Source organism: Heptranchias perlo, chromosome 32, assembly GCF_035084215.1.
Source record: "Heptranchias perlo isolate sHepPer1 chromosome 32, sHepPer1.hap1, whole genome shotgun sequence".
NCBI lineage: Eukaryota > Metazoa > Chordata > Chondrichthyes > Hexanchiformes > Hexanchidae > Heptranchias > Heptranchias perlo.
In genome coordinates, this window is record NC_090356.1 from 28,310,369 (window position 1) to 28,337,750 (window position 27,382).

General features: G+C 45.8%; 1 protein-coding gene across 11 annotated transcripts in view; it reads right to left on the reverse strand.

Moving 5' to 3' along the window:
• LOC137301207 (eukaryotic translation initiation factor 4 gamma 3-like) overlaps window positions 1-27,382 on the reverse strand; it is a 284,740-nt gene that overhangs the window by 83,041 nt on the left and 174,317 nt on the right. For all 11 annotated transcript variants that reach the window (XM_067970666.1, XM_067970674.1, XM_067970671.1 and 8 more), the window contains 3 exons: window positions 15,637-15,725; window positions 9,520-9,760; window positions 1,775-1,908 (listed from right to left, as the gene is read on the reverse strand). In XM_067970666.1, the coding sequence (XP_067826767.1) occupies window positions 1,775-1,908; window positions 9,520-9,760; window positions 15,637-15,725 (464 nt within the window). The remainder of the gene's footprint in view (window positions 1-1,774; window positions 1,909-9,519; window positions 9,761-15,636; window positions 15,726-27,382) is intronic.

Consider the following 27,382-nt stretch of genomic DNA (forward strand, 5'->3'; position numbering starts at 1 on the left):
AATCTGGCAACTTAACAGAGTGTAATTTTTTTAATATAAAATATTCATTAAAGTATTTAAGAGTGGTAACCTGGTGCAGTTTTATTAATGCAGCTGAAAATGGGTTTACTACAACAAATAAGCATTTTCAATAAAAGTGTCCAATCCTCCATGTGAGCAAACTGATTTTAAATCACAGAAAATGACTTAAAAAATCTACAGTGAACCATTTACTACTTTCATTGGTGTACACTAGTCAGTTTCTTAGTGAATTAAATATTTTTAAATGTGTAAAAACGTTTAAAACGTACCTACTAGTGCCCGTAAGCCTAAGAAAGCAAGCTTAATTTGAAGACCCTCCTCGAACGGCCACAAGCGGGAGCAATCGACGCAAACTCACCATCCTCGTTATTTCGATCAGGGGTTGCGGCCAAATTTGTGGGCAGTGCCAGCTTCAACAAAATCAACTTTGAACCAGCGCAAAAGATCGCGGAAACTTGAATTACGCTGGACGTAATTTACGCTCAGTGCAAATCAAAATTCCGCGATCTTTTGCACTGGTTCGGTCGGATTGTGCTGATAAAACCAACGCAATCAAGTGGAAACACGATCCCCAAATATTCAGTGATCAATTGGCCCATGTGATCTCCTGGACTGGTTTCGATCGCCTGAAAAGGTTGGGGGGGGGGGGGGGGGGGGAGGGGTCCAGAGAGGAATTTTCCCGAGTATTTTTTCCCTTATTGGCCCTGGGGTATTTTCTGTTTTTTCCCCTCTCTCAGGAGATTACATGGCTGCAGGGGGTGGGAGAGAGAGAAGGGAGAGAGGAAGGGGGAGTAAGTGATTAGTCATGATGCTCTGGCCTAGGGCAGGCCCATCAATTTTGTATGTAACTGCAGGAGGGGAGGCACAAGAGAAAAATTCTAAAGCTACAGACAGGAACTCAGGACCACAACATGGTGAACACAAAACCAGAACAGAGCTTTGATGCAGTCTACCAATCTGAACAGATCAATGAATGCTTCTACGGTCCAAATTAGCTACACTCGCAGACCAAGAGAATTATCTAGATGTTGTGCCATTTATTTTTAAGCTTTTAAGGATTTTCAATAAAATATTTGTGACGACTAAAATCTGATGCCAGCTTGTGTGAATTCCCCAGCCAAGTGACGCTTATTATTGATCTGTCTGTCCACAAGACAAATGCCCAAGACAGAGCACAGCACCATCACTTACAAAAGTGCCTGGCATTTTCAAATATCAGCTGTTGAAACATTTGGAAAACAGCTTCGAGGCATCCTTAACCTAGATGAAAATTTCCCCCACCGATTAAATCAAAGCCCTCTGAATATTCTTTGAAACTGCAAGCTGGTGCAAGGAGGGAAGTCTCTGGGTAAAATTCATCAACTTTACAGCGACTGCATGAAGTTTCTCTTTTTACATTACTTTTTGCACCAAGTTGACCTGCATTATGGTGGGCTTCCACTATGGCTTCCAGACACATCCAAGCCAGTTCTCTAGATTCCCACATGGAGGAAGTAGATTCTAGACCCTTACTATGGGGACTTATTCTGGTTTAGACTTGAGAAGAAGCTGAGTGGAAAGGCAAGCAATTTTTTTTTGGAAGTATGTTGAATCTCGAGAAAGCTCACCCATTCTGGACAAAATCTAAGATTATTCATTGTGCTTTGGAGGAAACAAAGGCACTGGGAAAACTTTTTTTTTTGGCCAGGGTTCATATCAGTACTAGTTTGCACCAATGACTAGGCTTGCATAAACACTTAAGAAGTACTCTCACCTTGTCAAGAACAACATCGCTGATTGCTGGCAATCCATCTGGCTTCTGGGTACTGGCTGGTATGAACTGGAACCCAAGGAGAAATTCCCGGTCGTATCGTTTCTTGCCCTCTGGATTGAGCAATTTCCACTGCTCTGCAATGACACAAAATACAAATTCAAAACAAAAAAAACACAAACATGATTTTTCAATTAAGAGTGCATTTTGGCAGAAAGCTTTTCCTGTTGTGCAACCTCAGTTGTGTTAATAAGCCATGAATGTACAGATGAAGAATCAGGGAAAAGAGATCAGATCATGGCATCAGCTTTCTTGTCAAAGGGAAAAAAATAATATATTTGAAAGTATATGCCTTAAGAGTTTTGTTGTACACAAACCCTCGAATCTATATTGAAACTTGTTTTATCACAGAGAATCAAGCAACATACAAACAGCTGTGTTTCATAAATCCAAGAGCCACAGAATACGATTATGCCAAGTAAAATCAGAGTGCAGGCAGCAACTTCAGCATGTAAATAATCAGATGACTGCAGTGATATCATGGCATTATACTCTGGTGAAAATATTACCTAAAATATTAATATTTGTGGTTTGAAATTTAAAAATTTCAAATATACAATATCTGTAGTCAAAATATTTAGTGCATCGCAAATACTTGGGCTTTTCTGCCTAGAAAGATGGAGGAGGGGGGATTTTAAACCCCACGACGGGCGGGAGAGGGGTTAAATACTTAAAAATGGGAAACTCGACCCCAACCCGCCGCGAACACGCCTGCTTCCAGTTTAACCGGCGCAGGCGAGTAACCAACTGTAGAGAGGCGCATCCATCATTATAACGTGTTAATGAGGCTGCATGACTCAGATTTTACCAGCCATTTGGATTTAATGGCAGTGGCAGAGTTTCCCAGAGCTCGGGAAACCCAGCGGCAAAAGGGAGGCGAGAACTGCCGGATCCAGCAGGTAAGTGCTTTTCGCTTGTGAGCTAGGAGGAGCAGGAGTGCTTCACCCCAGCCCCTCAAGCTAACTTGCCGCGACCTTCCTCCCTCCCTGCGACCAGTCGATCACCCCCACTATCCGATGCCTACCACCGTCACCTCCCCCACCCCGCGATCTTCCTTCCTCCGTGAGATCGGTCGACACCCCAACCCCACCCCTCCCAGCGATCTTTCACCCCCGCGAACTGCTGACCCCCAACACCCCCCACAGTCCATGTCTTCTTCCCCCCTCTCCGATCTCTCCCTCCCTCCGGTCCCTGGTTTCAGCCTTCTACAGCAGGCCTTCCTGCCCAGCGGTCAGTCAGCCTCTCAATCTGGCCAGCTGCTGGGCAGGAAACGGAGAAAAAAAAATTCAAATAAGGTCCCGCCATGATATTCGGCAGGACCTCCGCGGTTCCTGTATCTCCCGGCCGCTGATAGTCGCCCCTGCTCCCTCCCCACCACCCCGTAAATATCGGGGCCATGGTGTGTGAGAGATGATATTAACAGGTATACAAGATAGTTAAAAGAATGGAAAAGGTAAATCCAGAATATTAACTGCGAGAGTGGGATAAAGGGACACAGGTTCAAACTATTAAAGGGCAAATTTAGGGACTGTTATCAGGAAAATCTTCACAAAATGTGATTGATACATGGATACAGCAGTGGAGGCGAAAACCCTGGAATAATTTAAGAAACGATCAAATGCTGCAATGGGGATGAATTAAGATGGGTTGAGTGGACTTCCTCATAAGTAATTATCATGTGAACCGTAAAATGGTAAAAAAAATCACAACATATTGTTCTTAAAAAGTCGGTTCTCCTCTGTTATCTTAAAATGCATTAAAACATACCAAATCGGCACTGAAATATGCAGTTGGTTAAATAGCAAACCAGTTAAACCCACACCATCAAGATACTTACTGTAATGTTTCACGTATGTATACCATGCAACATGGGCACATGCCCCTTTCCTGACCCACTGCAGCATTAGGTCCCCAATTATTCAACCATTCAAATTGCACTTCACAATGATACTACTGGGAAATTCTTCCCATTGGGGCTTCTGCTTCAAAATAATCTTGAGTTTGGAACGTCCTGAGGTCATCAAAAGCGCCACAAAAATGGTTTCTCCAAGTGTGAAACAATCTATTTAGATTTCAGCAAGGACGCTGAACATAAACCCAACAAAGCTACATGTAAGTTTGTGCATAAATCTTGAGTAGGCATTTCAATATTGGGGGGGGGGGGGTCGGGCGGGCGGGGGAGAAGGGGGTCGGGCGGGCGGGGGAGAAGGGGGTCGGGCGGGCGGGGGAGAAGGGGGTCGGGCGGGCGGGGGAGAAGGGGGTCGGGCGGGCGCGGGAGAAGGGGGTCGGGCGGGCGCGGGAGAAGGGGGTCGGGCGGGCGCGGGAGAAGGGGGTCGGGCGGGCGCGGGAGAAGGGGGTCGGGCGGGCGCGGGAGAAGGGGGTCGGGCGGGCGCGGGAGAAGGGGGTCGGGCGGGCGCGGGAGAAGGGGGTCGGGCGGGCGCGGGAGAAGGGGGTCGGGCGGGCGCGGGAGAAGGGGGTCGGGCGGGCGCGGGAGAAGGGGGTCGGGCGGGCGCGGGAGAAGGGGGTCGGGCGGGCGCGGGAGAAGGGGGTCGGGCGGGCGCGGGAGAAGGGGGTCGGGCGGGCGCGGGAGAAGGGGGTCGGGCGGGCGCGGGAGAAGGGGGTCGGGCGGGCGCGGGAGAAGGGGGTCGGGCGGGCGCGGGAGAAGGGGGTCGGGCGGGCGCGGGAGAAGGGGGTCGGGCGGGCGCGGGAGAAGGGGGTCGGGCGGGCGCGGGAGAAGGGGGTCGGGCGGGCGCGGGAGAAGGGGGTCGGGCGGGCGCGGGAGAAGGGGGTCGGGCGGGCGCGGGAGAAGGGGGTCGGGCGGGCGCGGGAGAAGGGGGTCGGGCGGGCGCGGGAGAAGGGGGTCGGGCGGGCGCGGGAGAAGGGGGTCGGGCGGGCGCGGGAGAAGGGGGTCGGGCGGGCGCGGGAGAAGGGGGTCGGGCGGGCGCGGGAGAAGGGGGTCGGGCGGGCGCGGGAGAAGGGGGTCGGGCGGGCGCGGGAGAAGGGGGTCGGCGGGCGCGGGAGAAGGGGGTCGGCGGGCGCGGGAGAAGGGGGTCGGCGGGCGCGGGAGAAGGGGGTCGGCGGGCGCGGGAGAAGGGGGTCGGCGGGCGCGGGAGAAGGGGGTCGGCGGGCGCGGGAGAAGGGGGTCGGCGGGCGCGGGAGAAGGGGGTCGGCGGGCGCGGGAGAAGGGGGTCGGCGGGCGCGGGAGAAGGGGGTCGGCGGGCGCGGGAGAAGGGGGTCGGCGGGCGCGGGAGAAGGGGGTCGGCGGGCGCGGGGGTCGGCGGGCGCGGGAGAAGGGGGTCGGCGGGCGCGGGAGAAGGGGGTCGGCGGGCGCGGGAGAAGGGGGTCGGCGGGCGCGGGAGAAGGGGGTCGGCGGGCGCGGGAGAAGGGGGTCGGCGGGCGCGGGAGAAGGGGGTCGGCGGGCGCGGGAGAAGGGGGTCGGCGGGCGCGGGAGAAGGGGGTCGGCGGGCGCGGGAGAAGGGGGTCGGCGGGCGCGGGAGAAGGGGGTCGGCGGGCGCGGGAGAAGGGGGTCGGCGGGCGCGGGAGAAGGGGGTCGGCGGGCGCGGGAGAAGGGGGTCGGCGGGCGCGGGAGAAGGGGGTCGGCGGGCGCGGGAGAAGGGGGTCGGCGGGAGAAGGGGGTCGGCGGGAGAAGGGGGTCGGCGGGCGAAGGGGGTCGGCGGGCGAAGGGGGTCGGCGGGCGAAGGGGGTCGGCGGGCGAAGGGGGTCGGCGGGCGAAGGGGGTCGGCGGGCGAAGGGGGTCGGCGGGCGAAGGGGGTCGGCGGGAGAAGGGGGTCGGCGGGCGCGGGCGAAGGGGGTCGGCGGGAGAAGGGGGTCGGCGGGCGCGGGCGAAGGGGGTCGGCGGGAGAAGGGGGTCGGCGGGCGCGGGCGAAGGGGGTCGGCGGGAGAAGGGGGTCGGCGGGCGCGGGCGAAGGGGGTCGGCGGGAGAAGGGGGTCGGCGGGAGAAGGGGGTCGGCGGGCGCGGGCGAAGGGGGTCGGCGGGAGAAGGGGGTCGGCGGGCGCGGGCGAAGGGGGTCGGCGGGCGCGGGCGAAGGGGGTCGGCGGGCGCGGGCGAAGGGGGTCGGCGGGCGCGGGAGAAGGGGGTCGGCGGGCGCGGGAGAAGGGGGTCGGCGGGCGCGGGAGAAGGGGGTCGGCGGGCGCGGGAGAAGGGGGTCGGCGGGCGCGGGAGAAGGGGGTCGGCGGGCGCGGGTGAAGGGGGTCGGCGGGCGCGGGAGAAGGGGGTCGGCGGGCGCGGGGGTCGGCGGGCGCGGGAGAAGGGGGTCGGCGGGCGCGGGAGAAGGGGGTCGGCGGGCGCGGGAGAAGGGGGTCGGCGGGCGCGGGAGAAGGGGGTCGGCGGGCGCGGGAGAAGGGGGTCGGCGGGCGCGGGAGAAGGGGGTCGGCGGGCGCGGGAGAAGGGGGTCGGCGGGCGCGGGAGAAGGGGGTCGGCGGGCGCGGGAGAAGGGGGTCGGCGGGCGCGGGAGAAGGGGGTCGGCGGGCGCGGGAGAAGGGGGTCGGCGGGCGCGGGAGAAGGGGGTCGGCGGGCGCGGGAGAAGGGGGTCGGCGGGCGCGGGAGAAGGGGGTCGGCGGGCGCGGGAGAAGGGGGTCGGCGGGCGCGGGAGAAGGGGGTCGGCGGGCGCGGGAGAAGGGGGTCGGCGGGCGCGGGAGAAGGGGGTCGGCGGGCGCGGGAGAAGGGGGTCGGCGGGCGCGGGAGAAGGGGGTCGGCGGGCGCGGGAGAAGGGGGTCGGCGGGCGCGGGAGAAGGGGGTCGGCGGGCGCGGGAGAAGGGGGTCGGCGGGCGCGGGAGAAGGGGGTCGGCGGGCGCGGGAGAAGGGGGTCGGCGGGCGCGGGAGAAGGGGGTCGGCGGGCGCGGGAGAAGGGGTCGGCGGGCGCGGGAGAAGGGGGTCGGCGGGCGAGCGCGGGAGAAGGGGGTCGGCGGGCGAGCGCGGGAGAAGGTGGTCGGCGGGCGAGCGCGGGAGAAGGGGGTCGGCGGGCGAGCGCGGGAGAAGGGGGTCGGCGGGCGAGCGCGGGAGAAGGGGGTCGGCGGGCGAGCGCGGGAGAAGGGGGTCGGCGGGCGAGCGCGGGAGAAGGGGGTCGGCGGGCGAGCGCGGGAGAAGGGGGTCGGCGGGCGAGCGCGGGAGAGGGAGAAGGGGGTCGGCGGGCGAGCGCGGGAGAGGGAGAAGGGGGTCGGCGGGCGAGCGCGGGAGAGGGAGAAGGGGGTCGGCGGGCGAGCGCGGGAGAGGGAGAAGGGGGTCGGCGGGCGAGCGCGGGAGAGGGAGAAGGGGGTCGGCGGGCGAGCGCGGGAGAGGGAGAAGGGGGTCGGCGGGCGAGCGCGGGAGAGGGAGAAGGGGGTCGGCGGGCGAGCGCGGGAGAGGGAGAAGGGGGTCGGCGGGCGAGCGCGGGAGAGGGAGAAGGGGGTCGGCGGGCGAGCGCGGGAGAGGGAGAAGGGGGTCGGCGGGCGAGCGCGGGAGAGGGAGAAGGGGGTCGGCGGGCGAGCGCGGGAGAGGGAGAAGGGGGTCGGCGGGCGAGCGCGGGAGAGGGAGAAGGGGGTCGGCGGGCGAGCGCGGGAGAGGGAGAAGGGGGTCGGCGGGCGAGCGCGGGAGAGGGAGAAGGGGGTCGGCGGGCGAGCGCGGGAGAGGGAGAAGGGGGTCGGCGGGCGAGCGCGGGAGAGGGAGAAGGGGGTCGGCGGGCGAGCGCGGGAGAGGGAGAAGGGGGTCGGCGGGCGAGCGCGGGAGAGGGAGAAGGGGGTCGGCGGGCGAGCGCGGGAGAGGGAGAAGGGGGTCGGCGGGCGAGCGCGGGAGAGGGAGAAGGGGGTCGGCGGGCGAGCGCGGGAGAGGGAGAAGGGGGTCGGCGGGCGAGCGCGAGAGAGGGAGAAGGGGGTCGGCGGGCGAGAGCGAGAAAGGGGTCGGCGGGCGAGAGCGAGAAAGGGGTCGGCGAGCAAGGGGCGGGGGGTCGGCGAACGAGACACACAGAATGCCTCCAGACCGCTATAGAAAATAAATCTGAGGTGTGAGAAACTTGAGAACTTTTAGGTCGGGGCCAGCCCCCAAAAAAATGAGAACCAATGACACAGTTAAACTCAACAGAATTCTGGAAATACATCAACTGCTAAAAATTAAACTAAGGTGTCATAAGAATAGTTTCAGTAAGGAACACTACAACCCACTATCGACATGGTACTCTCGCTCAAAAATGTTGAGCAAGTTTATAAATAGGTTTAAGAAACTTGCAAAAATTTTTAAAACTCAGTACTTGGAATTGGTTTCCTTGCCATTTCATGTTCTAATATCAAAGAACAGTTTAGGAGAAACAATCCAAAATAAACTGAAGACTTCCTTCCAGGCCTTTTCCAAGTTAACTATGTTCACAAACAAATTCTTGGACTATTCACTGCAAAGATAATTAAGTAATAATGGCTTGGTGATTCGGAGCTGTACAATGTAGGTGAACACCTGTAATTCTCCCCAAGGTTGGCTCCCATCCCAGCCGAAGGAGACTCTTAATGGAAGCTGCGTTTCACCACAGGGCAGAGAGGTTTAAAAAATGACATTAAAGTACAGTGACATCCAGAAACTTACCTATGTACTGAAATGTACATATTTCATTTGGAAGTCATCCCAGGCCATTCTCATTCTCGTGGCTGGTCACACAGCAGCATTGGCAGAGGCCTGGGTTAGGTCACTAGCCCATGCTGTTGCCCAGGGAATGGCTCGTGGCATGAAGAACTTGGGTTGGGCAAGAGAGGGGCAGGAAAGAGTGATCAACAAAAAGGAGATTTGATATAAAGAATGCCCTGTATTTCTGACAAATATAATGTCACATTTATGAAGGTCAACACTCCCAAGTTACATCCGGTTGGTGAAACTTTTAAGACCCACGTTTTTGAATAATTAATTTAATAATGTTAACTCAATGCTGTCGTACCAAAAGTTGGTGTGTGTAATGGTTAGTGTCAGATAGCTGGATTTTGCTTCCACTGTAATGTTAGAATATTACAGAGTATAATTAGTGGAATGGGCCTTATGGGAAGAGACCAGCACAGAACAGTGTGTTCACAAATTAATCTTTTAGAGGAAGCATTGAACAAATAGGTTTGTAAACCTTCGGGGAGCTTATGTTTACTGTAAGAAATTGAGCATTTCTACTATGATGTAATTTTATATTCTGATACTAAAGTGAGAAAACTCTAGTGTAAATTCAACATTTCGTATGTTAATTTGTAAAATATAATGCCACAATTTGAATTTTGTTTTAAATTTGAAAACTGCTCTCAGTATAAATTTAGACACATCATTGCTCAAGTCAAAAACAGCTCAGGCAGAGAAAATTTCTCGACAGAAATGGCCACAGCACATTTTGCAAATGCACTGCATGATCATGAAGTATATACATTACAAATTGCAGAGTTAGGAATTGGGTTAATTTTACTTAATGTTTCCTTTGTTAGGTACAATACCTCAGGAAAGCAACAACAGTTACAACTGATCTGCTTAGTCATGCTGGCAGGATTAATGGCTTAAAATAAAATCGCCGCAAGACCTCAAACATGCCCAACATGCAATCTCTCATCGCAAATTGTTTCAACCAGAGATTCCATTAACACCAGCTATTAAGCATATTCATGTTCTTCAACAAATTCAGCTGGTAACAAGCATCGACAGCATGTAATTTTCTACAGCAACTGGAAGCAGAATTTACCTTCCTTGAAGCCGCACACCAGACTGTCATCAGGGCTTTCTTTGGTGCTGGTCTCAGTGCTTTCACTTTCAGAAACAGTCTCTGAACCGTTCTGTTCAGGCTCCAGCTCCTGATCCCCATTTTCCTCCACGTCTGCATGTTTTTTGATGTCCAAGTCTTTATCCAGATTTGCGTCTGGAATTGTCCTATCTTGTTCAGATTCAGGCGCATTTTCAACTGTAAGTTCTTCTTCAACTTTAGGCTGAAGTAAAAGTGGACACGTTACACTCAAATGCTTTCCCCTCCCCAATAAAAGTTAAATCGTTTGATGAACACTGTTAAATGTTAACTAACCATAAATCATCATTCCAAAAAGCCATAATAATAAAGAAAAACATACGACAACAACTGTCCTATTATCAGCAGGCAAAACTATTGTAGCTCTTAGTGTTCCACAAGTCATTCAGGTTTAATTTACCACAGAGATCACAACCTTAAGATTTACTTAGCCAACAGAGCAACAGTGTTTAATATTACAACGTTAGTATCAACGTGTTCATGGTTTGCCTCCTCTTATCCCAGGGTACTGGGGCCAACTGGAGAGTCTATCCACAACCCAACCAGAGATCAGGTAACTCAGCACTTGAGTGCTTGGGACTGAGCCTGAAATGTGTATTTTTAAGTGACAACTAATTTACATCACACTGGGTGTCAATGGGGTTACACAGTTTTTTTAATAAACTGCTTCATGTAAAGATGACAAACTGGGTACTGTTAATTTATTCCTTTTGCACATAAATGTGATTAACATTGAAATTATAAATCTGGCCAGCTTCAATGTTATCACCTGTTACAATATTCAATTCAGCATTTTTAAAGCTTTGAATGACCAAAGTAGTAACAAACATTAGGATTTACTCAAACATCTGCACTGATCATATTAACAGCCTGTTTTTTCTATGCTCCCTTTCAGTAACAAGGGCTATAAGCTACAAACTATGTATTTTTATGCATTCTACAACCAGCCAGGTAAATATTTCAGTTTGTAAGTTATTATTTGTGCACATATTAAGCTTTCTTCCTATTCACTACTATAATCCATTATGTACAATAGCTTTAGCTCAATCACTTTAAAAGACTCTTCTCAGTATTAAATGTGGCTCCCAAATCTTCACAAACTGAAAAAACATTCAGCAATATGCATATTTGAATTCTGCAGATGCATTAAAAAACTGAGGCATAAACTTAAACTTAATTGGCCTTGTAGGAAATTGAAGATTAATATCTGAACAAAAATATACACACACTGAAATTTGGGGATATCTATTTTCTCTGTGTTTCAAAGTGAAACACATCACTCCAAGCACTGGCTGCTTTACTGAATGGATTACAGTCTCGTGTTGTAGATTAAACAAATTTAACCAGCACAAAATAAGTCACCACATATTTCTCACTTAGTTGATAGGATTATACACACCACTTAGCCTTATCAGAATCAGGGCTCTCAATATACCAGTTACTCATTCGGTAACAGTACTATTCTTTGCTATAAATCTCTAAACTAAAAGACAAGATATTTGTACACTTAAATAACTGAATCCTGTAATCAAAGCATTGTTTTCATTACACTGACAACTTTTGTAAAAAGAAAAACAAACTAGTAAATAAACTGTTCTTTCTGGTCTAGTTGGGAGCAAATTTTACATCGTATGCCTTCCAAATGCAGTTTCCCTTCCTGCATCCCCACTTTACAGGAACATTTTGAATGTTATGTTTATAAGTTATTGCTGGGGAACAAACTTTTAAAACTGGGAAATTAGAAAACAGCATTTTTTTTTAATTCCCTAATATTAAATAGGGTTTGAATACCTTTACATTTTGAAACTTCTTTCCTTCAAAGCTAAGAGTAAAGGTTTTTATAAATATATTGAGAAAGAGAATGGTAAAGAGGAATGTAGGCCCATTAAAGACAGATGCAGGCAAGACTACAACGGAAAGTAAGAAAATGGCACAACTGTTGCATGAGTACTTCATATCCGTTTTCTCAGTAGAGGAAGAGGACAAAATACCAGCGGTACAAGGGAACCTAAAAATAAGTCAAGGGAGTAACTTAGTGAATTTAATACAAGTTAGAAATGGTAATGGAGAAAATAACTGGATGTAAGGAACAAATCTCAAGGACCTGATGGTCTCCACTCCAGGGTATTAAAAGAAATTTGCAGATGCATTAGTCATAATTTTCCAAAGCTCTCTAGATTCAGGAATTGTGCCTTTGGATTGGAAAATTGCAAATACCACTTGTTATTTAAGAGAGGGAGGGAGAAACCAGGTAACTACAGGCCTGTCAATTTAACATCAGTTATGAAGAAGTCACTGGAATCTATCAGACAGATGACTGAGCAATTGGGACAGGTATCAGCTGGTCAAAGAGAACAAGCATGGATTTGTGAAAAGTAAGTCATGTCTGACTAATCTCGTTGAATTTTGAGGTCACCAGCATAGTGAATAGGGGAATGTCCATGGATGTTGTCTATATGGACCTCCAGAAAGCATAAGATTCCGCGCAAGAGATTAGCAAAAGTAAAAGCACACGGAATTGAAGGCAAGCTTATGACATGGGTTGGTAATTGGTACACAGAGAATAGGGATAAAGGGAATATACTCTCATTGGTGGGATGTGACTAGTGGTGCTGCCCAGGAATCTTTTCTAGGGCCTCAGCTTTTCACCATATATATTAATAACTTGGATGAAGGAATAGGGAGTTGTGGATCCAGGTTTGCAGATGACACTTAGTTAAGAGGCACAGTTGTGTAGATGGGAGCAAGTTACAAAGGGACATAGACAGACTCTAAGTAAGTGGACAATGTGGAGAGAAATCAGAATATAGGAACAGGAGTAGGCCATTCAGCCCCTCAAACCTGTTCTGCCATTCAATGAGATCATGGCTGATCTGTATCCTAACTCCACCCACCCCCTTGGCTCCATATCCTTTAATACCTTATGCTAGCAAAAATCTACCGATCTCAGATTTAAAATTAATAATTGAGTTAGCATCTACTTCTTTTTGTGGGAAGAGTCCCACACTTCTACCACCATTTGCGTCAAGTGTTTCCTAACTTCTCTCCTGAATGGCCTGGCTCTGATTTTAAGGTTATGTCCCCTCGACCTAGACTCCACCACCAGCAGAAAAAGTTTCTCTCTATCAACCCTATCAATTGCTTTCAAAATCTTAAAAACCTCAATCAAATCATCACTTAACCTTCTATATTCCATGGAATACAAGCCTAGTTTATGTAATCTCTCATAATTTAAGCCTTGGAACCCTGGTCCCATTCTGGTGAATCTGAGCTGCACTCCTTCCAAGGCCAGTATATCCTTCCTAAGGTGCGGTGCCCAGAACTGTACACAGTACTCCAGATGTGGTCTAACCAGGGCTTTGCATATCTGTAGCAAAACTTCCTCCCCTTTATATTCTAGCCCTCTAGTCAGAAAGGCTAACATTCCATTAGCCTGTTTGATTAGTTTTTGTACTTGACCACTACATTTTAGTGATTTGTGTACAGTGACCCCATAATCTCTTTGGACCTCTATTGTTCCTACCTTTTCACTGTTTAAAATTACTCAGATCTATCCTTTTTTGGTCCAAAATGGATGACCTCACACTTGCCTGCATTGAAATGTATCTGCCACAGTTTTGTCCACTCACTTTACCTATCAATGATGTGGAGATGCCGGTGATGGACTGGGGTTGACAATTGTAAACAATTTTACAACACCAAGTTATAGTCCAGCAATTTTATTTGAAATTCACAAGCTTTCGGAGGCTTCCTCCTTCCTCAGGTGAATGTGGATAATTTACCTATCAACGTCTTTGTAATTTTATGCTCCTGTCTACACTACTTACTATGGGGAAGCACGTATTTAAGGGGAAGCTCAATAAACAGATGAGGGAGAAAGGAATAGAAGGGTATGCTGATAAGGTTAGATGAAGGAAGGAGGGGGGCTCGTGTGGAGCATAAACACCAGCGTGGACCTGTTGCGCCAAATAGCCTGTTTCTGTGCTGTACACTATGTAATTTTACACTACTTACTTTGCCACCAATCTTTGTGTCATCGGCAAACTTGGATATATGGCTCCTAATGGTCAGAAGCTAGGAAATATGGAAGAGCAAAGGGATTTAGGTGTCCAGGTACACAATCACTCAAAGCTAGTGTACTGGTACAAAAAGTAACTGAAAAGGCTAATGGAATGTTGGCCATTACCTCAGGAGTGCTGGAATACAAAGGGGAGGAAGTAATGTTGCAGCTGTACAGAGCTCTGGTAAGACCCCATGTGGAGTACTGCGTTCAGTTCTGGGCACCGCACCTCAAGAAGGATATTTTGGCCTTTGAGAGGGTGCAGTGCAGATTCACCAGAACGATACCGGGACTAAGAGGGTTAAATTATGAAGACAGGTTGCATAAACTAGGCTTGCATTCCTTTGAATATAGAAGATTAAGGGGTGATCTAATTCAAGTGTTTAGGATGATTAAAGGGTTTGATAGGGTAGAGAGAGAGAAACTGTTTCCTCTGATGGGAGACTCCAGAACAAGGGGGCATAACCTTAAAATGTTCAAGGGTGATATCAGAAAGCACTTCTTCACACAAAGGGTAGTGGAAATCTGGAAATCTCTCTCCCAAAAAGCTGTTGAGGCTGGATCAATTGAAAATTTCAAAACTGAGATTGATAGATTTTTGTTAGGCAAGGGTATGAAGGGTTATGCAACCAAGGCGGGCAGATGGTGTTAAGATACAGATCAGCCATAATCTAATTAAATGGTGGAACAGACTCGAGGGGCTGAATGGCCTACTCCTGTTCCTATGTTGATACCAGGGCACAAAGGGTTAAATTATGAGGCAAGGTTGCATAAACTTCGTTTGCATTCCCTTGAGATTAGATGGTTGAGGGGTGATATAATTGAGATATTTAAAATGATTAAGGGATCATTTTATCCCTGCTGTTGGGATCCGATAAGGTAGATATTTCCTCTGGTGGTGGAATCTGGAACAAGAGGGCATAATTTTAAAATTAGATCTAGGCCATGTAGGAGTGAATTCACTAAGCACTTCTGCCACACAAAGGGTAGTGGAAATCTGGAACTGGCTTCCCCAAAAGGTTGTGAATGCTGGGTCAATTGAAATCTGCAAGACTGAGATCAATAGATTTTTGTTAGGTAAGGGCATCAAGGAATATGGAGCAAAGGCAGGTAAATGGAGTTGAGTTACAGATCAGCCATGATCTAACTGAATGACGGAACAGGCTCGAGGGGCTGAAGGGCCTACTCCTGTTCCTGTGTTTCAAAAAAAGGGGAAAATTTTATATAATAAAATCCCAATGTGGCAAATCAAAGATTTGATCCCAGATCTGTCTCTGCACAGAGTTCCAGCTCAAAATAAACATCACTTTTTTTTAAAATTTAGAAGCTAGATTTTAAAGAAAATTAATCTAACTTTCTTTTAAATTACCATTTTTAAAAATTCTCAAATTGCTAGGGAGGATTCAAATCTAGACCATTTATCTTGACAGGCAGTGTATGACAGGCTTGCTATGCATAATTAACACAAATAAATACATAACTTAAACTGTGCTAACAAGATAAATGGCAAATCAGCAGCTATATCTCCAAAGTTTTAAACAATGAGCACTAGTGGTACTGATAAAATCTCTCACCAATTATTAACATGCATCACAGGCAGCTTTGGTTGTGTAGTGGTTAGGTATACAGACACACTGCACCATAAAGTAAGATGACATGGGCTTCTCTCAGATAACCAGACATCGTGGCTGCTCAATTGCGACTGAGACTATCTAGACAGGTGCAGAATGGAATGAAGGGAACCTGCTGGGTAACAACACCTCAGGTAATAATTAATACCCTTCTCCCACACCTCCCAGAGACTGATTCATAACAGCAGTGGAAGATTAATGGCAACAGATTGCAGGCCTACCCTTGGTCAGGAAATGGTTCACAATGTTTTAGAAAAAAGATGAATGTGCGTCCTACCCACGTGTTCATCCCAACATTTAAAGTTGCACTGAAAAATAAACCAACCTCCAATATAACACAAAGCAATGAGTGGATAAAATAACCCTTACCTCTTCACTGATCTCTAACAAATCCTCATCCGGTTTGTTCCACTCTTTTGGTTTCTTCTGCATCTTTGGTGCAGTAAGAGGTGTCTGGACTGTAATACAGGTTGAGGCCCATTACTCACTTGGTCCAGCTTCAAATGGCTGAAGTCACTGGAATTTATTATTTTACTATTCTCTTACATCAGGTTCAAAACTAAAATTACATTAATCCTTATACTTAAAACACATTATTCAGAAACCCTGGATATATAAAGTTTAAAAAAAAACAGCAAGGCTATTAGATATGTTAAATATAAGAAAAATCTAATGACTTAAGTACTGTATATTAGAATGCTAAGCAAAATGCCCTTATGAGCAAAGATGTCTGCTTGAGTATGTAAAACTGAGACTTTTAAACTTTGATGGGTCAGCAGATGATTTTCTTCAACAGATTCTATACAATGATTTGTTTGCATTTTTATAATTATATATATAGCTTTAGACTTATGCATATTAAAAATAAAAGGAATGTGACTTTTTGGCAGAACAAATGTGAGATGTACAAGTATCCTACTTGAATGCTCAAGAAAACATGCTCATACTTCCAAGTTTGATTTTGATTGAACAATATTGAGCAAAATACCCCCTTTGAACTCATACCTTGGTCCTGACTGGTCTGCATGCTGTACAAGTACCCAAGAGTGAAAGATTTTGTACTGAGTAATTCAGGTTGGCAAGATGTAACGAGTGGAGTGCCACAGGGATCGGTGCTGGGGCCTCAACTATTTACAATCTATACCAATGAGTCGGATGAAGGGACCAAATGTATGGTTGTTAAATTTGCTGATCTCACAAAGGTAGGTAGGAAATAAGTTGTGAAGAGGATATACGGAATCTGCAAAGGGATATGGATAGGTTAAGTGAGTGGGCAAAAATTTGGCAGATGGAGTATAATGTGGGAAAATGTGAACTATGGCAGGAGGAATAGAAAAGCAGTATATTATTTAAATGGAGAGAGATTGCAGAGGGACAGAGGGATCTGGATGTCCTAGTACATGAATCACAAAAAGTTAGTATGCAGGTACAGCAAGTGACTAGGAAGGCAAATGGAATGTTGTCATTTATTGCAAGGGGAATGGAATATAAAAGTAGAAATGTTTTGCTACAGTTGTACAGGCATTGGGTGAGACCACATCTGGAATACTGTGTGCAATTTTGGTCTCCTTGTTTAAGAAAGGACATAATTGCTTTAGAAACGGTTCAGGGAAGGTTCACTCGACTGATTCCTGTGATAAGGGGGTTATCTTATGAGGAAAGGTTGGACAAGTTGGGCCTGTATACATTGGAGTTTAGAAGAATGAGAGGGGATCTTACTGAAAAATATAAGATCCTGAAGGGACTTGAAGGGGTAGATGCTGAAAGGATGTTTCCCCTCGTGGGAGAGACTAGAACTAGGGGCCACAGTTTAAAAATAAGGGGTCTCCCATTTAAGGCAGAGATGAGGAGAAATTGTTTCTCAGAGGGTTGTGAGTCTGTGGAACTCCCTTCTCCAGAGAGTGATGGGGTGGGTCATTGAATATTTTTAAGGCTGAGTTAGATAGATTGTTGATTAACAAGGGAGTCAAAGGTTATAGTAGGTAGACGGGAAAGTAGGGTTGAGGTCACAATCAGATCAGCCATGATCTTATCCAATGGCAGAGCAGGCTCGAGGGGCCGAATGGCCTACTCCTGCTCTTAATTCGTATGTTCGTACCTATGTTAGTCGAGTTCCTTGGCAAATATATGGCAAAGGCAGCTGGTCATGCAAAATGTAACCATATTTCATTGTTAATGAAGCACACAATTAGTACTCATCACAAATAGTCACATTAAATAGGTGACCATATCTAAATGAAACCAAATATTGATTTACATAAATGTGAACTCTGTTGAAGTACATTAATGGTGGTACGCTGTAAGTTCTGTGCAGAATGGTAGAACATGTCCACATGGCAGTTTCCTGATTCCAGTCACACCATGGGGAAATTATAAGTAGAGGCCATATGCTTCCTTACAGAAAGGGACGAACCAGAGCTCAAAGTTGTACACCATAGCATACGTTTACAGGGCAGTAGCAGAGGCCTGGAAGTCAGTTTAGGGATGGCACATTGTATGAAAAGAGAGAAAAAAAAACTATGGAAATAGAAACAATTAACAGCAAAAACAATTGTTAGTGCCAGAGATCCCAGACACTATCCTAACATAACTCTATACGAATGAGAATAAAGAGGAATGTAAAATGCCACACAGCAGTTATTGAAAGTGGGCATTATATCACCAGTGGATATGCCTTTATTATAAACATCTCTAAAATTACGCATGGTTTTGAAAATCAACTAGATGTTACTAGAATCATAGAAAGGTTACAGCATGGAAGGAGGCCATTCAGCCCATCGAGTCCGTGCCGGCTCTATGCAAGAGCAATCCAGCTAGTCCTATTCCTCTGCCCTATCCCCGTAGCCCTGCAAAATTTTTCCTTTCAAGTACTTATGCAGTTCCCTTTTGAAAGCCACGAATGAATCTGCCTCCACCAGCCCCTTTGGAAGTGCATTCCAGATCCTAACCACTTGCCGTGTAATAAAGTTTTTCCACATATCACCTTTGGTTCTTTTGCCAATCACCTTAAATCTACGACCTCTGGTTCTTGACCTTCTGCCAATGGGAACAGTTTCTCTCTAGACCCTTCATGATTTTGAATACCTCGATCAAATCTCCTCTCAACCTTCTCTGTTCCAAGGAGAACAACCCTAGCTTCTCCAGTCTATCCATGTAACTGAAGTCCCTCATCTCTGGAATTATTCTAGTAAAGGGAATGAGGGGTTATGGGGAGCGGGCAGGAAATTGGACATGAAGCTGAGTTCGGATCGGTCAATGCCCTGTGGGTGGCGGAGAGGGCCCAGGGGCTATGTGGCCGGGTCCTGCTCCGACTTCTTGTGTTCTTTAGATTTGTGGTTGGGATCAGATCAGCCATGATCTTATTGAATGGCGGAGCAGGCTCGAGGGGCCGATTGGCCTACTCCTGCTCCAATTTCTTATGTTCTTATTCTCTCTAAGGCTTTCACATCTTTCCTAAAGTGCAGTACCCAGAACTGGACACAATACTCCAGTATATAAAAACAGAAAATGCTGGAGAAGCTCAGCAAGTGAGGCAGCATCTGTGGAGAATGAAACTGAGTTAACTTTTCAGGTCGAAGGCTTGAATACTCCAGTTGTGGCCGAACCAGTGTTTTCTAAAGGTTCATCATGCTCTGATTGCTTTTGTACTCTTTGCCTCTATTTATAAAGTCCAGGATCCAGTTTGCTTTTTTAACCACTTTCTCAACCTGCGCTGCCACCTTCATCGATTTGTGTACACTTTTTTTTATTATTCGTTCATGGGATGTGGGCATCGCTGGCAAGGCCAGCATTTATTGCCCATCCCTAATTGCCCTTGAGAAGGTGGTGGTGAGCCGCCTTCTTGAACCGCTGCAGTCCATGTGGTGAAGGTTCTCCCACAGTGCTGTTAGGTAGGGAGTTCCAGGATTTTGACCTAGCGACGTTGAAGGAACGGCAACATATTTCCAAGTCGGGATGGTGTGTGACTTGGAGGGGAACGTGCAGGTGGTATTGCTCCCATGTGCCTGCTGCCCTTGTCCTTCTAGGTAGAGGTCGCAGGTTTGGGAGGTGCTGTCGAAGAAGCCTTGGCCAGTTGCTGCAGTGCATCCTGTGGATGGTACACACTGCAGCCACGGTGCGCCAGTGAAGGGAGTGTGTGTTTAGGATGGGGTGCCAATCAACCCCCAGGTCTCTGTTCCTGTACCCCTTTTAGAATTTTGCCCTTTAGTTTATATTGCCTCTCCTCATTCTCCCTACCGAAAAGTATCACCTCACTTTTTTTGCGTTAAATTTCATCTGCCACATGTCAGCCCATGCCACCAGCCTGTCTACATCTTCCTTATTGTTCACTACACTTCCAAGTTTTGTGTCATTTGGAAATTGTGCCCTGTACACCCATGTCTAAGTCATTAATATAGATCAAGAAAAGCAGTGGTCCTAGTACCAACCCCTGGGGAACACCACCGTACACCTCCCTCCAGTCCGAAAAATAACCGTTCACCACTACTCTGTTTCCCGTTACTTAGCCAATTCTGTATCCATGCTGCTACTGCCCCTTTTATTCCATGGGCTTCAATCTTGAGGACAAGCCTATTATGCGGCACTTCATCAAACGCCTTTTGGAAGTCCATATATACCACATCAACTGCATTGCTCTCATCTACCCTCTGTTATCTCATCAAAAAACTCTATCAGGTTAGTTAAACATGATTTGCCTTGAACAAATCCGTGCTGGCTTTCCCTAATCAATCCACAATTGTCCAAGTGACTGCTAATTCTGTCCCAGATTATCGTTTCTAAAAGTTTCCCCACCACCGAGGTTAAACTGACTGACCTGTAGTTGCTGGGTTTATCCTTACACCCTTTTTTTGAACAAGGGTGTAACATTTGCAATTCTCCAGTCCTCTGGCACCAACCCCGTATATAAGGATGTTTGGAAGATTTTGGCCAGTACCTCTGCAATTTCCACCCTTACTTCCCTCAGCAACCTAGGATGCATCCCATCTGGACCGGGTGACTTATCTACTTTAAGTACAGCTAGCCTTTCCAATTACAATTATACTCAACAGACAAAATGCAAAGATTCATTGCTGAAACCATTTTAACAAGACTTGCAGTACCTTCACTGGCTTTGTACCTAGCTTCCAATGCAAGCAATCCACTTCCTTCACACGTTATGGGTTTGGAACACTCAACATCACCGTTTTTTTAAAAACAAGTACCACGGACAGATCTCCCAGTTCTAGTACGCAAATTCAGTCATTTTGCACAGGACCAATAGGCTAATTTTAACATACACAGAAGTCAAAAAGAAAAAACTAAATGAGCATTATTAGGTACTGACTCAACAACATGAGAGCACTGGCACTCAGAATGATGGAATCATTGAGCTTTGCAACACACTAATGTCTGTTTGAGTTGTTTACAAGAATTCACGTGCATGATCTACTACCTTCCCTTCCTAGTCATAAAATCAAAATGATCCACAGTTTTCTAAAATAGGTTAGTAGGTCACAATCAAGTAGAAAACCATTAAACCAACACTTTGCGTAACACAGACGGTTGTATAAGCATTTAACTTAAGAAATTGTTGACCTCTAAAAAACGCATTTGATTCAACTTAGGGCTGTATTTAGAAAACTAGCAACATCCTTCGAGAAAGCACAACCTTGACAGAGAAGCATAAAGTACTAAGTTAATTGTAATGGTGCTGGATTCTTGGATTATATGGTATGAAACCCTTTCTTGGGTTCTAATATTTTACTTCAGGCTAACTCCAGTTCTTTAAACTTGAGCTATATTACAATATGGATGTTTCACAGATCAAACTGATCACATTACTTTAAGGATGGTGACATTTCAAAAATTGCACCATATCTAGGATGTGTACTATTAAAAAAAGTTGCTCTCAAAAGATAGATTTTTTTTAAATGCAGTAATAGGGATTAAGAATCCAAATTTAATATTAACACCAAACTTCATTATGGTTAATGATTCTCACATTATCTGTTTTTAAGAACAAACTTTAAACAGCAAAGCCAGTAACTTTCTGAATTATATTCACCACACATTTCTCAGAGCTTTCTGTATGTATGTCAGACACAGGAGGAAGGTATAGCAAGGAGTCAGGTAGATCCAGAAATACAGCCAAAGGTATGTTCGGGTAGAGAAAGTCGAAATAATTTCTCTCAAGGTCAGACAGAACCGGCAATATCAAAAATGAATCCACTTAACCAAAATTGTTCTCCACATGAATTCCTTCCTCTTTTAACTTGCAGGCTGAAGAAAGAATCTACACAGGTAGATTACCACAAAACCCTGCAGCACTGAAGATGAGGTATCTCATTCAGGCACATCGATACCAGATTGCTGCTGTAGTAGCACTGCTGTACTTAACTACATCAAATGTTGAACCAGTCACATATATGACGTGAACACGTCACTCTTCAGATCTGTAGGCATTAACGGACTCAAAATCCAGCCTTGAACTGATTTTCAGTCAACCAGATGTCAATTCTTCGATGGAAGTCTCAATTCCAAAATGAATGATAGAACCAGGGAGGCAAAAGAAAACAACAAAGGAAAATATTTACTTTGAGGAAAAAAAGATATAGGATACATTAGAAAATGAATAAAATCAAATGTTAAAATAATAAAAATTGGAGAATGAGGTAGGAAGAAGAATGGGGCAGGGAAGGCACTGTTAAGTGTTCAAAATCTATTTTATTCTGTATTAATAGTAGTTAGTTACTCTTAATAGTCCAGTGGATTTAATATGTAATATATATTAGGGCCTGTTTAAAACCCCGCAAACATGAGCTTTTTAAAATGTCTGACTAGGTGACTAGGACTCCCTGGAGTTGCCAGTAACCCAAGTGTTACTTCTGGAATAACCTACAGAACAAAATACATTACTAAATTCCTGATCAATCCATATGATAACCTTATTGGTAAACTAACTGCCATCACTTGAGGGAAGGAGGCTAAAATAACCAGGCATCATGACAATGTTATGTACTAGCGACTGACGTCTGTACAACAATGTTTTGATGTGAATTCCACAGTCAGAACAAAACATGTAAAGAAAACGCCTGTTACTACACTTTTAGAAGGAATGATAATCTTTTAAGAGGGCATCAACTTACTCTCACCATTGAAGACCAGCTGTCAACATTCATATGACGCAATTAAATCAACCAGTTTTGAAGAAAGTTTTGACTTTGACTCAAGTTTCAGGTCCCAACAGTTTGGTTCTAACTTTACATCAGATGTCCAGCTGCCTGTTTATGATTGGTTTCCTTAATTACATGTCAGAGTATTTGTTTGTTCTTATATTCTACATGAAGCACTCTGCATGCACAGTAACTCCAGTAACTGGGATGGAATTATTCACACCCAACAGGCCACTGCACATATTAGATCACAAAAGATTATTAGGTGGCTATATATTTGCAACACCACTTAAGTTTTAGTAGCAGGCACACAATATGGTTTTATTGCCTGATTTGAATGCAGCAAATTTCTTGGGAGAGCACAGAGCAGGCCAAGATTGCACAAGGACTCAATAACAGTTCTCTTAAGATCTTTATGTTTGGTTGAAGCCTGACTACAATGCACTGCAGCCGCCACTTAAAACTGCTCTTAACCCTGTAACATCATTTTATAATATCACTCTGTTTCATCAGATTTGCAGATACATATTATCCAGACCAGACTTATAGATATATATCGCTGAATCATGACAGGAACCATATTGAGTCACTGCAACGGCACACTCAGGAAATTAATACATACTAAATAAAAAGCAACGTTTATGAAATCTCGTTTCATTTCATAACTTTTGCTATTTGTAAAACACAGCACAATTTTGACAACATTTGATCTGTGTGCAAAATAAAATGTGAAAATTTGCATCCAATCAAAAATCCTACTGCATCCAAGATGCAGAAACCATTCTTCTTTAAATAACATGAAAGACAGGAAATGTAACTGTCTGCAAACTTAATTTGGTCACAGATAAATAAAATTACATACAAGTCACCACAAACAGTTTTGAAATTACTTATAAACTACAATGAGTTTTAACTTCATCAAGACAATATGGGAAAAGACCCCCCCTTCCCCAACACTACAGCAAAGTAACTATAGCACGAGAGCCAGTGGCTTTGGAGGTGGCACGACACCAGGTCACATGAAAATAAATTGAAACCTGCTGCTGGCCTGACTGTTGTAGACAACGACTCATTTTCAGCTATAATTGAAGGGGAAAAAAATAACTGAGCAAGAAAGCCACAGTTGTTTATCCTGATTATTATCCAGTGACCTCCTTTGGAGGTGCCCATGGGACAGCATGGCTTTCATGGTTAAATAGCCAGTTGACAAGCTATTAGGGCAAAGGAATGCCAGCACACATCCCAGCACCACCTTCAAGACAGGAGAGATGCGATGAGAAAATTGGAGGGAAAAGATGAGCGTACTGTGAACAAGTGTCCCCATAGTAAGTCTAAGGAAACAAGTTTCATGCCGATGCCAGTGGTTTTATAGACTACCGCTTTCACATTCAGACCATTCTCTGAAATCATGAACTCTATGGAAGTGCACATTGAGTTGTGTTTTAAGAATTTCCCAAAAATATCAAATCTGAATTTTGATTGTAAAGTTGTCTGCTTTTTCTGCTATTCATTGTTGTCAAAGTGAAATCAAAACAATACCTGATTCTAAACAGAACTGCAACGCTCCATTCCAGATCACAATACATGAAATTCACATCCTTGCATAATATTTAACAACTTATGTTTAACCAGATTCCACTATGCCACAATATTGAAACAGAAAACTGGAACTCAGACCGACATGTCCTCTTCCCTACCCTTTGTGTGAAGAAGTACTTTCTAACATCACCCCTGAATGGCCGAGCTCTACTTTTAAGATTATGCCCCCTTGTTCTGGACTCCCCCACCAGAGGAAATAGTTTCTCTTTATTTATCTAGCTGGCTATTACAGGCTAATTAAATACAGGCCACTCAGCCCAACGTTGGGTGGGGAAACTTTTAGACAATAATGCAGGACAAAATTAATTGGCACTTGGAAAAGTATGGGCTAATAAATGAAAGTCAGCACGGATTTGTTAAAGAAAAATCACGTTTGACTAACTTGATTTGAGTTCTTCGACGAAGTAACGGAGAGGGGCTGATGAGGGTAGTGCGGCTGATGTGTATATGGACTTTCAAAAGGCATTTGATAAAGTACCACATAATAGACGTTAGCAAAATTAAAGCCCATGGGATTAAAGGGACAGCGGCAGCGTGGATACAAAATTGACGAGGGAACAGAAAGCAGAGAGTGCAGGTGAATGGTTGTTTTTCAGATGGGAGGGAAGTATACAGTGGTGTGCCCCAGGGGTCAGTATTGGGACCACTACTCTTTGAGATATTAATGACCTGAACTTGGGTATAGAGGGCATAATTTCAAAGTTTGCAGATGACACAAAACTCGGAAATGAAGTAAATAACGTGGAGGACAGTAACAGACTTCAGGAGGATACAGACAGACTAGTGAAATGGGCAGACACATGGCAGAGAAGTGTGAAGTGATACATTTGGTAGGAAGAATGAGGAGAGGCAATATAAACTAAATGGTACAATTTTAAAGGGGTGCAGGAACAGAGAGACCTGGGGGTGCACATACACAAATATTTGAAGGTGGCAGGACAAGTTGAGAAGGCTGTTAAAAAAGCATAATGGGATCCCAGGCTTTATTAATAAAGGCATAGAGTACAAAAGCAAGGAAGTTATGCTAAACCTTTATAAAACACTGGTTAGGCCTCAGCTGGAGCAGTGTGTTCAATTCTGGGCACTACACTTTAGGCTGCAGAAAAGATTTGCCAGGGATGAGGGACTTCAGTTAAATGGAGAGACTGGAGAAGCTGGGGTTGATCTCCTTAGAACAGAGAAGGTCAAGGGGAGATTTGATAGAGGTGTTCAAAATTATGAAGGGTTTTGATAGATTAAATGAGAAACTTTTTTCAGTGGCAGAAGGTTTGGTAACCAGAGGACACAGATTTAAGGTGATCGTCAAAAGAGTCAGAGGCAACATGAGGAAACATTTTTTATGTGACATGTAATGAATGCGCTGCCTGAAAGGGTGGTGGAAGCAGATTCAATAACAACTTTCAAAAGGGAACTGGATAAATACTTGAAGGGAAAAAATGTACGGGGAAAGAGCAGGGTAATGGGACTAATTGGATAGCTCTTTCAAAGAGCTGGCACAGGCACGATGAGATCCTCCTGTGCTGTACCTCCCATGATACCCTGTCAACGCCTTTGATCGTCTTAAACACCTCAATTAGATCACCCCTTAATGTTCTATATTCAAGGGAATACAAGCCTAGTCTATGCAACCTGTCCTCATAATTTAACCCTTTTAGCCTGGGTATTATTCTGAGGCACTCTTTATCAAGTCTCAGTTGATTTTTTTGTGTCAGGTATGATCTTATACGCAACATGTCCCTGGAGCATTTCGCCAACATACATTTTGCTGTTCCCAATGAATATTTTGATCTGAGTGAATCTTCCAGTTTTGACAGTTGTCCAATCCAGAATACGTAGAACACAAAAGGGATACTTTCTCTGAAATCCGTGAGAAGTTAACCACTATTCCAACAATTCTACAGCAAAGAGCTGCAACACAAACACTGGTTAATCTCCCAAACTCAACATACAACTCCCTTTCACACCAAAAAAAGTGTAATGAATTCAATAAGCAAGCCATACACATTGTCTCTGCAGCAATTCTGTTTGGGGCATAGCTGATAACAAGCAAATCACCATTGTGAAACAATACTCAAGGTAAACAAATCAGTATACAAATTCCAGAACTATGCTTTGTTAAACACATACACATATATCCCACAATTTTCATTCCAAAATCTTTTCACTTTCCTACCCAATTCAATCATTTCTCCTTCAGGTTAGCCAGGTAGTGCATTCCAGGTTACCAACTGCCCCACAAACACCCCAGCTCCAAGAGCATGGCTGTAGTGCATTGTCTAAAATAATGACACCAATCCCTCCACGTTGGTGCCTTTTGTTCATGAACATCCTGCACAAAGATGAAAACTCATCCCAACTTTACCAAGTAGCTCAGAGCCAATGTATTATTGGACAGTATAGTGATTTACAATCTCTCTCTCACCCTTGTCAAGGTATGTTTCTAACAATTCACAAAACAATCAGATCTTTAGCTATATTATCATGACAAACACTCAGATTCTACTCATTTTAAATGTTTTTTTCCAGAATGAAATTACCCTCTAGTTGTGGTTTATTTAAGTGTTAGATCTGCGCACACATCCGCTACAATCTTTTACACCTCTCATACAGTTTACTGCTAGTGTTCTAAATTAAGGCAAGGGAAAACAGGAGGTTGCTTTGCTGTTATTTATATTCTATTTTATATTCAAAATTCCCATATGGTGTGAATCTGTTTACTAGTCTTCAAAGACTGCGAATCAACCACTAGACCAGAGTCCAGTCCCAATTTATCAATTTATGCCACAGTTTGGGCAACTCTAAACAGAACAAAGCCTTAGTCAAAACTGACAGGTCATTCAAGCAATTATATTAAAAAAAACAGAAGACAGAAACAACAAAGTACACGTTTTTCAGGGATTGTCCAAAGAAGCCATAAAACCTCAAGCTTCTCAGCTTCTGCTGTTACTGAATTCTGCCACAATGAAGAACTATGGTCCAGCCAGTAAAAGACCCAGAACAATGTGACAAACATTCTATAGGAAAATAAATGATTCTAATAGAGAAGGCAGCTGGGATTTTGTTCTTGGGATGAAGGAAAGAAGGAGAAGATAATGTAAAAGCAAAACATAACAATGAAATATGGAACACTGATCCATTCTGGTACCCATTTAGAAGACTAACATTATTAACTCGGTGGTGTGTTTTTCTCCATCCTCATCGTGATGGACAGGCAAGAAAAGGTTTTAAAAAGTAACAGCTGTACAGGATCCAAGGTGAATGGTTACTATTGTAAGAAACATTGCAGAACTTTCGGTATAACAATGGCTAGAACAGAAGTTCCCTTACAGTGAAGTTACAGGCACATACAAACTTTCCATATATCA